We start from the raw sequence: 13665 nt of genomic DNA on the forward strand, positions 1-13665 counted from the left end.
TTGCCTTTGGACGGGAGAGATGATGGTGGGCGGTATAGCTCGGTTGGTAGAGTGGCTGTGCCAGCAACTTCAGGGTTGCAGGTTCGATTCCCGCTTCCGCCATCTTAGTCACTGCCGTTGTGTCCTTGGGCAAGACACTTTACCCACCTGCTCCCAGTGCCACCCACACTGGTTTAAATGTAACTTAGATATTGGGGTTTCACTATGTAAAGCGCTTTGAGTCACTAGAGAAAAGCGCTATATAAATAAAATTCACTTCACTTCAAACACACCTCCATCTCGGTGTTGAGGGCCTGCGTCTTGAGCAGCATCTCCTCCGCTTCTTTCAGACGCCGACTGAGTTGCGGCGAGTGTTCGGCAGGGGCCAGCTCGCTGTCGTAGGACTCCAGAATGGTTCGCATGCCGTCACGCTCCTGCAACATCAACACAACCCTCTTGGGAGATCAGCATACAGACAAGGTCAGGACTTCGCGTTATTTTGCGCGACGCGGCGCGGAGCGTTTTGCAAGGAAAATGAATGGCGTCGAGTGATTTGCTATTTCTCCCCTCATGTGACTGCCGCTTCTTGCAAATCGGCGTGACAGGCAAACGCCTTTGTAAATGAGGAACAAAGTGCGAGGCGGCGCTCTCATTCCGGCTGACAAGAGGAGCTCGGGGTCACGGACTCAAAGCGGAGAGGATGACGACGACGACGAAAGAGAAGAAATCAAAGCGGCGGAGGAGAGCGCGGTGACAGAGCGACGTCTCCGGGCTCGTGGCGTTACGCCAATACCCGCCACTCCTCCCCCGCGCGCTCTCATGTGAGGTGTGAGAAGCTGCTGGGGAAAACTCAAATAAACGTTTTCTCCTGGATAATAGCGCGACGAAAGACGCGTCCGGAGAATCTATACCACAAAAACACCCTCTTTGAATGACAGGGGGGGGAAAAAACCCTTCACAAGTGTCAGTCACTGTGATGCTGCGTCTCCAAATAGCTCAGGACTGTCACTCATGAAAGTGTGTGTGATACACAAAAACTGGTGAAGCTGCAAACACAACAACCGGACTGGAGGAATATTCATGTTTGTTTAGTGCTGGGGTCAGCAACCTTTACCACTCAAAGAACCATTTTGAGCCACAAAACACCTTTTAAATTTTAAATTGAAATAACACTGCATACAGAGTATTTTTTTACTTTGTGCTATGTATAAACCAGGGGTCTCAGACACGCGGCCCGCACCTTAATATGAAAATTTAACGATAGTGGGGCCCGCTTGACAGCATCACACTTGCCAACCTTCCCGAATATTCCGAGAGACTACCGAATGTCAGATCAACCATTCTCGCGGATGTTTGCAGAATGTCCCTCGATTAACAATAATAAGGGCAACATATGAAGGTGCTGCCTTTGACGCCCTCTACAACACGTCCAATCACATGCCGCACAAGGCTTCTGCTGACACACGCAAACGATTGCAAGGCATACTTGTTCAACAGCCATACAGGTTACACTGAGGGTTGTGATATAAACAACTTTAACACTCTTACTAGTATACGCCACACTGTGAACCCACACCAAACAAGATTGACAAACACACTTTGGGAGAACATCGGCACTGTAACACAACATAAACACAAAAGAACTAATACCCAGAATCCCATGCATCCAACTCTTCCAGGCTACATTATACACCCCGCTAGCACCAAATCCCCCCACCCCCTCCGTATGTCGGTTGAGGTGGGCGGGGTTATGGTGCTAATGTAGCCCGGAAGTGTAGTGAAGTGAAGTGAAGTGAATTATATTTATATAGCGCTTTTCTCTAGTGACTCAAAGCGCTTTTACATAGTGAAACCCAATATCTAAGTTACATTTAAACCAGTGTGGGTGGCACTGAGAGCAGGTGGGTAAAGTGTCTCGCCCAAGGACACAACGGCACCGACTCGGATGGCGGAAGCGGGGATCGAACCTGGAACCCTCAAGTTGCTGGCACGGCCACTCTACCAACCGAGCTATACCGCCTTTGAATTCTGGGTATTTGTTATTTTGTGTTTGTGTTGTGTTACAGTGCAGATGTTCTCCCGAAATGTGTTTGTCATATTTGTTTGGTGTGGGTTCACAGTGTGGCGCATAAAAGTCAGAGTGTTAAAGTTGTTTATATTACAACCCTCAGTGTAACCTGTATGGCTGTTGACTAAGTATGCGTTGCAGTCCCTGCAGTGTGTTAACAGTAGCTGAACATAAAATGACCAGTCGACACGCAGATCGTGTGATGTAAAAGCGGGCGCGACGACATAAAAACTGAGAACGGCTGAACAAAAATGTCACCGAAAAGGAAATCACGTACTGCAGATTACAAGCTGGACGTCGTGAAATATGCAGCAGAAAATGACAAGAGGAAGCGGCGCATACCTTTGCAGTTGGCAGTTGTTTAGAAGCGACATCGAGGAAGAAAATTTCATCGGATTTATCGAATAGGAGTGACAGATTGTTTGGTAAACGTATAGCATGTTCTATATGTTATAGTTATTTGAATGACTTTTACCATAATATGTTAGGTTAACATACCAGGCACCTTCTCAGTTGGTTATTTATGCCTCATATAACGTACACTTATTCAGCCTGTTGTTCACTATTCTTTATTTATTTTAAATTGCCTTTCAAATGTCTATTCTTGGTGTTGGGTTTTATCAAATACATTTCCCCCAAAAATGCGACTATGTATATATGTTTTTTTCCTTCTTTATCATGTATTTTCGGCCGGTGCGACGTATACTCCGGAGCGACTTATAATCCGAAAAATACGATATTACCTATAAGTTTTCTTTAAAAAGATCAGTAAAAAACATGTTAAAAGTGTGTTTTTTAGGGGGGTACAGGGGTTAGTGCATGAGCCTCACAATACCAAGGTCCCGAGTTCAATCCCGGGTTCGGGATCTTTCTGTGTGGAGTTTGCATGTTCTCCCCGTGAATGCGTGGGTTCCCTCCGGGTACTCCGGCTTCCTCCCACCTCCAAAGACATGCACCTGGGGATAGGTTGATTGGCAACACTAAATTGGCCCTAGTGTGTGAATGTGAGTGTGAATGTTGTCTGTCTATCTGTGTTGGCCCTGCGATGAGGTGGCGACTTGTCCAGGGTGTACACAGCCTTCCGCCTGAATGCAGCTGAGATAGGCTAGAGCACCCCCCGCGACCCCAAAAAGGGACAAGCAGTAGAAAATGGATGGACTGGTGGGAATGGATTCAGCCTTTGGTTAAAATTGGAACGCATTAGAAATTATTATTTATGGCCTTGATTCTGCCCGAAAAAGATAAAAACAGAGATTGCGCCCTGTGTTTCTTCTCCATGCAACATTTTCATTATTATTAATGGTGTCATGAAGTACCAGCCTGGACAGAGTGGAGGAAAATGTGTGTAGTCTGGGTACACGCGTCAAGTTAACTTTCAGTTCCGATTCCTGCCAAGGAGGAACAAAGGTGCAACCAAGGAGGACCAAAGCGTGACAGGCGACCATTTAAAGAAATTGCTTGGAACTTTAGATAGCTCGGTTGACTACCTCCAACGCTGGTATTTATATTGTTTGTAATTACTCCTGTTTTGTAGAATAAATTGTTAAACTTCAGTTCTAGTTACCACTAATTATCTCAGACAGCCGGAGAACAAATGAGACTTAGTTGGCTCTTTACCATGAATTGATTTACATGGACCCCAACTTTAAACAAGTTACCATTTAGTGGTCAATTGTACGGAATATGTACTCTACTGTGCCATCTACTAATAAAAGTTTCAATTAATCAATCAATCAATCAATCAATCACCATTTACAAAACCCAAAATCAGTTAAGTTGGCACGTTGTGTAAATGGTAATTAAAACAGAATATAATGATTTGCAAATCTTTTTCAACCTATATTCACTTGAATAGATTGCAAAGAAAATATACTTAACGTTCGAACTGGTAAACTTGTGTTATGTTTTGCAAATATTAGCTCATTTGGGATTTGATTCCTGCAACATGTTTCAAAAAAGCTGACACGAGAGGCAAAAAAGAGTGAGAAAGTTGAGGAATGCTCATCAAACACTTATTTGGAACATTCCACAGGTGAACATGCTAATTGGGAACAGGTGGGTGCCATGATTGGGTATAAGAGCAGCTTCCATGAAATGCTCAGTCGTTCACAAACAAGGATGGGGCGAGGGTCTACTTTGTGAACAAATATGTGAGCAAATTGTCCAACAGTTTAAGAACATTTTTCAACCTGCTATCGAAGGAATTTAGGGATTTAAACATCTACGGTCCGTAATATCATCAAAAGGTTCAGAGAATCTGGAGATATCACTGCACGTAAGCGGCAATGCCTGTGACCTTCGATCCCTCAGGCGGTACTGCAGGAAAAACCAACATCAGTGTGTAAAGGATATCACCACATGGGCTCAGGAACACTTCAGAAAATCACTGTCAGTAACTACAGTTGGTCGCTAGATCTGTAAGTGCAAGTTAAAGGGGAACATTATCACCAAACCTATGCAAGCGTCAATATATACCTTGATGTTGCAGAAAAAAGACCATATATTTTTTTAACCGATTTCCGAACTCTAAATGGCTGAATTTTGGCAAATTAAACGCCTTTCTGTTTATCGGTCTTTTAGTGACGACGTCAGACCATGACGTCACCGAGGTAATACACCCGCCATTTTCATTTTCACATTACAAACACCGGGTCTCAGCTTTGTTATTTTCGACTATTTTTTGGAACCTTGGAGACATCATGCCTCGTCGGTGTGTTGTCGGGGGGTGTAACAACACTAACAGGGAGGGATTCAAGTTGCACCACTGGCAAGAAATATGCCGCCAGACCCCCATTGAATGTGCCAGAGTGTCTCCACATTTTACCGGCGATGCTAAGACAGACATGGCACAGAGATGTATGGATAACCTGCAGATGCATTTGCAACGATCAAGTCAAAGAAATCACAAAGGTGAGTTTTGTTGATGTTGTTGACTTATGTGCTAAACAGACATATTTGGTCACGGCATGACTGCCAGCTAATAGATGCTAACATGCTACGCTAATCGATGCTAACATGCTATTTACGCTAGCTGTATGTACATTTGAAACTAGATACCCACATTTAATGCTAAACAAACACATACCAATCGACAGATTTAAGTTGCTCCAGTGTCACAAGATGCGAAACTCCTGATCGTTTGGTCCGCACATTTTACCGGCGATGCTAATAAGGCAGCCATGCTATGGGCCACTTCATTAGGTACACCCATGCTATAGCCGAATAGCGTCAATAGCTATTCGCTCAATAGCTTCAATTTCTTCTTCAATTTCGTTTTCGCTATTTGCCTCCATACTCTGACCATCTGTTTCAGTACATGCGTAATCTGTTGAATCGCTTAAGCCGCTGAAATCCGAGTCTGAATCCGAGCTAATGTTGCTATATCTTGCTGTAGTAACCGCCATGTTGTTTGTATTGGCAGCACTGTATGACGTCACAGGGAAATGGACAGTGGTTTCGAAGATAGCGAAAATAAGGCACTTTAAAGCTTTTTTTAGGGATATTCCGGGAGGTGTAAAATTTTGAAAAAAACTTCGAAAAATACAACAAGCCACTGGGAACTGATTTTTATTGTTTTTAACCCTTTTGAAATTGTGATAATGTTCCCCTTTAAAACTCTATGAACAGTAACATGTACGTGGAAAACAACCAAAACCTTATTATTTGTATGTTTTCAGATTGTGCTTGTTTGATTTTTAAACAAAGAAAACAATCTGAAGTTGTCTTTAGTTTTAAGTTATTATGACATGATTTTACCAGTCCGGCCCACTTGGGAATAGATTTCCCTCTATGTTGCCCCTGAGCTAAAATGAGTTTGACAACCCTGGTCTAGGTCAGTGTTTTTCAACCTTTTTTGAGCCAAGGCACATTTTTTTCATTGAAATAAAATTGCGGAGGAACACCACCAGCAGAAATCATAAAAAAATTAAACTCAGCAGCCGATATCGACAGGAAGAAGTCTTTGTTGCAATTGTTGGGTATGACTTTGAACCAAAACCAACCATGGACTCTCGCGGCTGTGTTGGATCCATTATGGATTGAACTTTCACAGTATCATGTTAGACCCGCTCGACATCCATTGCTTTCGTCCTCTCCAAGGTTCTCATAGTCATCATTGTCACCGACGTCCCACTGGGTGTGAGTTTTCCTTGCCCTTATGTGGACCTACCGAGGATGTCGTAGTGGTTTGTGTTGTGGTTTGTGCAGCCCTTTGAGACACTAGACATTTAAGGCTATATAAGTAAACATTGATTGATTGATGCATCAATATAGCTCTTGACTCAAAGTGCTGTCACCACTTTTCATATCACAATGTGACGTACTTTGAGTTTTTTGGTGTTTTCCTTTATGTAGTGTTTTAGTTCTTGTCTTACACTCCTATTTTGGTGACTTTTCCTTTTTTGTTGGTATTTTCCTGTAGCAGTTTCATGTCTTCCTTGAGTGCTATTCCCCACATCTGCTTTGCTTTAGCAATCAAGAATATTTAAGTTGTTGCTATGCTTCTTTGTGGGGACATTGTTGATTGTCATGTCCTGTTCGGATGTACTTTGTGGATACCATCTTTGCGCAACACGGTGTAAGTTTTTGCTGTCGTCCAGCATTCTGTTTTTGTTTACTTTGCAGCCAGTTCAGTTTTAGTTTTGTTCCCTATGCTTTAATGCCTTTTCTTAGGGGCACTGACTTCTGTTTATTTTTGGTTTTAGCATTACATACCTTTTAACTTGCTTGCTGCCTCCCACTGTCATCTGCATATTGGGATCACGACAAACCATGTTTCGACATCTACAAAAGCAATTATCTACCTGCTGCCACCTACTGATATTGAAGAGTATAACATTGTTATGCTGCCGAGCTCAAGACAGCATCGACACTCAACAACGGCACATTTGCAGACTATAACTACTTGTTTGGAAAAAAATGTTTTACCCCAATAAGTCGCAGTTTTTTTGCGACATATACTACGGAGCGACTTATGTGCGAAATTATTAACACATTACCGTAAAATATCAAATAATATTATGTATATCATTCGCGGAAGAGACGAAGAAAAAGTCAGCAATCGTCACACACACGTCAGCAAACACGAATGCATCTCCAGTAACACCAGTAGACGATTCTAGATTTGTTGATGGTTGTATATAATAAGGAAAAAGTAACAAAAGATTGCAGAAGTATCTAGAAACTTGAAAAAAATCTGGTTTTATATTTATTTATTTTTTGTTTTTATTCAGTCGGTGGAGCATAATAGTTTTTTTAATATTGTTTTTAACATGGCTGTGCAGCACTGTGGAAATGTTATTGTTGTTTAAATGTGCTTTATAAATAAAGTGGATTGGATTGGATTGGATACATTGTACAATAATCAGCAACAACTGAAAAATAGAGATAAAGGATATATTTTTCTTTATTTTAATGTATTTAATTGGGACAGTGCACATTAATCAACACTTGAATGTTGATTAATATCAAGTATACAGTAAAGTATATCAAGGCTGATATACTGTAAGAAAAACATAATACTAATTAATAATCGAGGTGGGAATCTTTGGGCATCTCAGGGGCTGCGATTTGATTAAAAATCGATTATTATTTATGCATCTTTACTTTATGTATTTAGATGCAGTTTTACATTTCTTTTCGTTTCACTAAATAAGCGCCTAACACTTGCAACTCAAAAAAACAATTAATTTGGAATAAGAAACGGTTGAATTAATTCCCGCATTTATTACATAAATGAAAATGTGTGCAACAATGGCACATAAGTGCCCTAAAATAAAGGAACTGGTCAGATCTGTCGGTTGAGGCGGCTCGCTGCCGTCAGACACATTTTAGAACTGTCTGCATTACTTTATTTACAATCAATCAATCCGTTATCGATTATTGACGTTTACTAATCAATTCTATAATGTCCGAATTGCGATGCATCTAAAGAAAAATATTTTTTCCTCAACACCAAATAGCACAGATGTGTTTTTAAAAGTGTATATGTAAGCATAAATTGAGCCTTTTTAATGAAAATAAATGTGAATTATATTTTATATAGCGCTTTTCTCTAGTGACTCAAAGTGCTTTACATAGTGAAACCCAATATCTAAGTTACATTTAAACCACTGTGGGTGGCACTGGGAGCACGTGGGTAAAGTGTCTTGCCCAAGGACACAACGGCAGTGACTAGGATGGCGGAAGCGGGAATTGAACCTGCAACCCTCAAGTTGCTGGCATGGCCACTCAACCAACCGAACTATACCGCCCCACAATACATCATTGCAGTGTTTATTTACGAGCTAGAATGAACTAAAAAAAAAACTTAAAAAAAACATGTTCTTGCCTTATGAAATTATTGTGAAAGGTAGGCTTTTTTTTTTTTTTTTTTAAAGTTCAATTCCCCTTTAAAAAAAATGCACTCAGCATGACTAATTTAAGTGCTGTATAATTGCTGCCGGATGCCACACGTCAGTGAAACGGCCCATCTTTTATGCAAAGGCTCAGTTCAGCACTAAAAGTACCTAAAATGAGCCGCAGCTTGGCGGGCGATCACAATTTTACCAAACATTTTCACGACGCGTTTAATTTTTCATGGAAAAACGCCGATAAACGCTGGACGCGCGCGCGGAGTTATCCTGACCATCTCTCTTCAAAAGCACCTTGCGGATGTAAAAATCAATGAGCAATGGGGATGAAATTGCTTTGTGCGTCAAGCTCAGAGGCTGGTGTCAAAACAAAAAAATTATCACTATAATCAGACGCCGATTAGGCCCGCCGTCAAATCAGCCGCGTATAATTTAAAGAAGTCTTAAGGTCAGATGGCGCCAGACAACCGCGGGGAAACGCTGCGAGGCGATGAGGCCATTCAGAGGTCATTACTCCGTTTGTGTGGCACGCCAACAGCTGAGCCCTTCGGCTATTTACTCTCTATTAGCGCGCAAGCGACTTCCCTCCATCTAAATCAAATCTGTCAGCCTCGCTACGAATAAAAAAAAAAAAAAAAAAAAAAAGACAAAACACTGTCATTGGAAAAGCAAACAAAAGGGCAGCGTTGGGACAGAGCGATAAAAAGAGTATTCGCAATTTTCACCACCTGCTCATGCGGCAGAAAAAGAAGAGATGGGGGAAACCGCCGGGGGGGTCAACAGCGACCACTCGCTTAATTGGAAACATACAAAAGACGGAGAGAGGCGCTATTTGTTCGACATTTTGGTAACTCATTAGACACGTGTTTTTAAACGTTATCGATTTGGAGATGCGTGTGACACTTGCATTGCCCAACACAACCGATGTTATAGCGAAAAAGGAGAAAACTGCTGAGTCAGCATTAATAGCGCTGAAGAGTTGAATGTGAAGTGAAGTGAATTATATTTATATAGCGCATTTTCTCTAACGACTCAAAGCGCTTTACATAGTGACACCCAATATCTAAGTTACATTCAAACCAGTGTGGGTGGCACTGGGAGCAGGTGGGGAAAGTGTCTTGCCCAAGGACACAACGGCAGTGACTAGGTTGGCAGAGGCGGTAATTGAACCTGCAACCCTCAAGTTGCTGGCACGGCCACTCTACCAACCGAGCTAAACAACAAATGTAACAGGCGTGACTTTCACCCCAGTAGCTGGGTACAGACAATACTTACTACACTTGCATACAAACCCTGTTTCCATATGAGTTGAGAAATTGTGTTAGATGTAAATAAAACAGAATACAATGATTTGCAAATCCTTTTCAACCCATATTCAGTTGAATGCACTACAAAGACAAGATATTTGATGTTCAAACTCATAAACTTAATTTTTTTTTTTTGCAAATTATAATTAACTTAGAATTTCATTGCTGCAACACGTGCCAAAGTAGTTGGGAAAGGGCATGTTCACCACTGTGTTACATCACCTTTTCTTTTAACAACACTCAATAAACGTTTGGGAACTGAGGAAACTAATTTTTGAAGCTTTGAAAGTGGAATTCTTTCCCATTCTTGTTTTATGTAGCGCTTCAGTCGTTCAACAGTCCGGGGTTTCCGCTGTCGTATTTTACGCTTCATAATGCGCCACACAATTTCGATGGGAGACAGGTCTGGACGGCACCTGCACTCTATTTCTACGAAGCCACGCTGTTGTGGCTTGGCATTGTCTTGCTGAATAACTATTTTTAACTTTTATTGAGAATTGTATGATAACCAACAGGTTTTGCTTCCCATGCAAACACTTTAGTCTCCCCCCGGATACACAACAACACTTCCTCATTATCCGCCAATCCGCTTCCAGGTGCAGATGGTGTTTGATATTATGGGGAAATTAACATCAAATCAAAACCACACGGACATAAAACATTGCCACCAGCAGGTCATTACAGTATGGCTATTATTTGTACACTATTTACTTAGTGATGCAGTGGAAACTCGCCCGCCGGAAATCGGATGTTGTGAAGTAAATGAGACGCATGCAATTTTCTGGAGCGTTGTCAGCATGTCTGCAATGTGGACCTTTGTTGCTTGTGTTTTTGTTCTGTTGTTTTTGTGTATGTTAAGAAAGCAATGATGCACTGTGTCCAAGACAAATTTCCCCGCAGGGACAATAAACCTTTGTTCAGGTCACAACATGTAAATGGAGTATTATTGGCGATTTTTTAATGTTTTTTAGAGGCCGCAATAGATTACTACCGTTAGCTGCATTGTTCGCTATCTCATACTTGCTGTACATCATAAAATTGGAATACATTAAAAAAATAAAAACATGAGTTTTTGTCTAACATGAGAAATACTTACTTACTCAGTGGCCTAGTGGTTAGAGTGTCCGCCCTGAGATCGGTAGGTTGTGAGTTCAAATCCCGGCCGAGTCATACCAAAGACTATAAAAATGGGACCCATTCCTTTCCTGCTTGGCACTCAGCATCAAGGGTTGGAATTGGGGGTTAAATAACCAAAAACGATTCTGCTGCTCACTGCTCCCCTCACCTCCCAGGGGGTGATCAAGGGTGATGGGTCAAATGCAGGGACTAATTTCGCCACACCTAGTGTGTGTGTGACAATCATTGGTACTATAACTTTAAATGTGAATTATAGGCAAAATTCCAAACAAGGGCTATTCCCCTTTAAAGCCTGTCAGTGATGCAAATGTGGAGGAATGAATTAGCCGTTGTCAACGTCTTGTAAATGTGCGGTTCGACAGCACGCTAACCACAATGAACAATCAATACGACAGAGAAGGGATCTTATATTTGACTGTCGAGCTGGAGAGTCATAAGACCTTCATGGGAAATAGATTAAGCCTTTAAAGTTGGCCTTGAGACTCAAGTACGTACTAAAGGTTGAGGGACTTATGACGACATCCTGATGTGTTTACTGTGGGTGCAGGGATGGGCAAGCTACTTGGAAAATGTAGTAAGCTACACGTTAATCTCGATTAAATGCATCTAGCCATCCCCAGAGAATTGTAGCAAGCTACACTACAAGTTAGATGGCAAAAGTAGCTTGCTACACCAAAGGTACATTAAACAGCATTTCTTTATATGGTCCTACATGTATAATATCAATGTTAATGTAACTGAGACTGTACAAATGGACCCAAGTGTGTGTATGACAATCATTGGTACTTTGACTTAACTTTAATAAGGGTCCATTACTATTAACTATCGGCCATTTAGCTGGGGACACCCTACAACTATCTTTAGGGGTCCATGGATCCCTAGAGCCCAAAAAAAGTCTGCGGGCTATAGAGCGTTTTCCGTTCGGGCTCCAGTACTCTGGAATACCCTCCCGGTAACAGTTCGAGATGCTACCTCAGTAGAAGCATTTAAGTCTCACCTTAAAACTCATCTGTATACTCTAGCCTTTAAATAGATCTCTTTTTTAGACCAGTTGATCTGCCACTTCTTTTCTTTCTCCTATGTCCCCCCCTCCCTTGTGGAGGGGGTCCGGTCTGATAACCATGGATGAAGTACTGGCTGTCCAGAGTCGAGACCCAGGATGGACCGCTCGTCGGGACCCAGGATGGACCGCTCGCCTGTATCGATTGGGGACATCTCTACGCTGCTGACCCGCCTCCGCTTGAGATGGTCTCCTGTGGACGGGACTCTCGCTGCTGTCTTGGATCCGCTTTGAACTGAACTCTCGCGGCTGTGTTGGAGCCACTATGGATTGAACTTTCACAGTATCATGTTGGACCCGCTCGACATCCATTGCTTTCGGTCCCCTAGAGGGGGGGGGGGGTTGCCCACATCTGAGGTCCTCTCCAAGGTTTCTCATAGTCAGCATTGTCACTGGCGTCCCACTGGATGTGAATTCTCCCTGCCCACTGGGTGTGAGTTTTCCTTGCCCTTTTGTGGGTTCTTCCGAGGATGTTGTAGTCGTAATGATTTGTGCAGTCCTTTGAGACATTTGTGATTTGGGGCTATATAAATAAACATTGATTGATGATTGATGCATCCCACTGTGTGTATTTATGTAGTTTGCCTTTTCTTTGGCCCACTCCTAAAATGTTTTTCATTTTCTCTCCCTCCAGTAAAAAAACAGCATCCATGTCTAAATCATGACAAAAAACAATGACTTGTGTCTTGTTTGGGAACAATTGTTAATGGTTATGTGTCAACTCACCTTAACCTCTAAAGACCTTAGTGGCCACATATGTGGACAGCACCTTTTAGCTCTTATTTCCAAAATTGTGTACACTACTGAATTGGGGTCTTATGCCGACATATGGAAAACTTATACTGCTATCTGGTGGTGTCAGAAGAGTATAACATACAATGAAATTTGGGGGAAAAAAAGTGTAAAAATAAAAAAGAGCATGTCACTACACATGAAGTACAAGTTTGTGTACTAAGTACATCATATTAAAGGCCTACTGAAACCCACTACTACCGACCACGCTGTCTGATAGTTTATATGTCAATGATGAAATATTAACATTGCAACACATGCCAATGCGGCCTTTTTAGTTTACTAAATTAGAATTTTAAATTTCCCGGGAGTTTCTTGTTGAAAACGTTGCGGAACGATGACGTGTACGTGTGACGTCACGGACTGTTAGGAAATAGCGCTGTGCACACACACACAGCTAAAAGTCGTCTGCTTTAACCGCATAATTATACAGTATTTTGGACATCTGTGTTGCTGAATCTTTTGCATTTTGTTCAATTAATAATGGAGAAGTCAAAGTAGTGTGTGTGTGTATGTGTGTCACACCTTGGTGAGCAGCAGAAATCTTCTCTGCAAGCGATCCAGCAGCACAGACTGACCCTCCCTCTTCTTCTGTTCCTCCAGAGTCTTGCCGTGCTGCTGGGACATCTGTGCCCGGAGCTCAGACAGCGAGCGCTCCGTGTTCCTTAGGCTGCGAGGTTAAAAGAGGTGAGAGGAAAAGAGAGTGGGGGAAAACCAAGCACTCTGGATCAACAATGCGCCCAGAAAAACTACTTAAAATAGAGAGTGCATCACTTTTTTACCTTTGACCCAACATGAAAAGGTAAGCGTGAACATCTTTCTACAAACCCCGTTTCAATATGAGTTGGGAAATTGTGTTAGATGTAAATATAAACGGAATACAATGATTTGCAAATCATTTTCAACCCATATTCAGTTGAATATGCTACAAAGACAACATATTTCATGTTCAAACTGATAAACTTTTTTTTT

General features: G+C 41.9%; 1 protein-coding gene across 2 annotated transcripts in view; it reads right to left on the bottom strand.

Annotated features, from left to right (window-relative positions):
- Window positions 1-13665, bottom strand: part of mad1l1 (mitotic arrest deficient 1 like 1) — a 202936-nt gene that overhangs the window by 113477 nt on the left and 75794 nt on the right. For both annotated transcript variants that reach the window (XM_061913580.1, XM_061913585.1), the window contains 2 exons: window positions 13219-13363; window positions 273-413 (listed from right to left, as the gene is read on the bottom strand). In XM_061913580.1, the coding sequence (XP_061769564.1) occupies window positions 273-413; window positions 13219-13363 (286 nt within the window). The remainder of the gene's footprint in view (window positions 1-272; window positions 414-13218; window positions 13364-13665) is intronic.

The sequence above is a fragment of the Nerophis ophidion genome, linkage group LG01 (genome assembly GCF_033978795.1).
Source record: "Nerophis ophidion isolate RoL-2023_Sa linkage group LG01, RoL_Noph_v1.0, whole genome shotgun sequence".
In the NCBI taxonomy this organism is placed as follows: domain Eukaryota; kingdom Metazoa; phylum Chordata; class Actinopteri; order Syngnathiformes; family Syngnathidae; genus Nerophis; species Nerophis ophidion.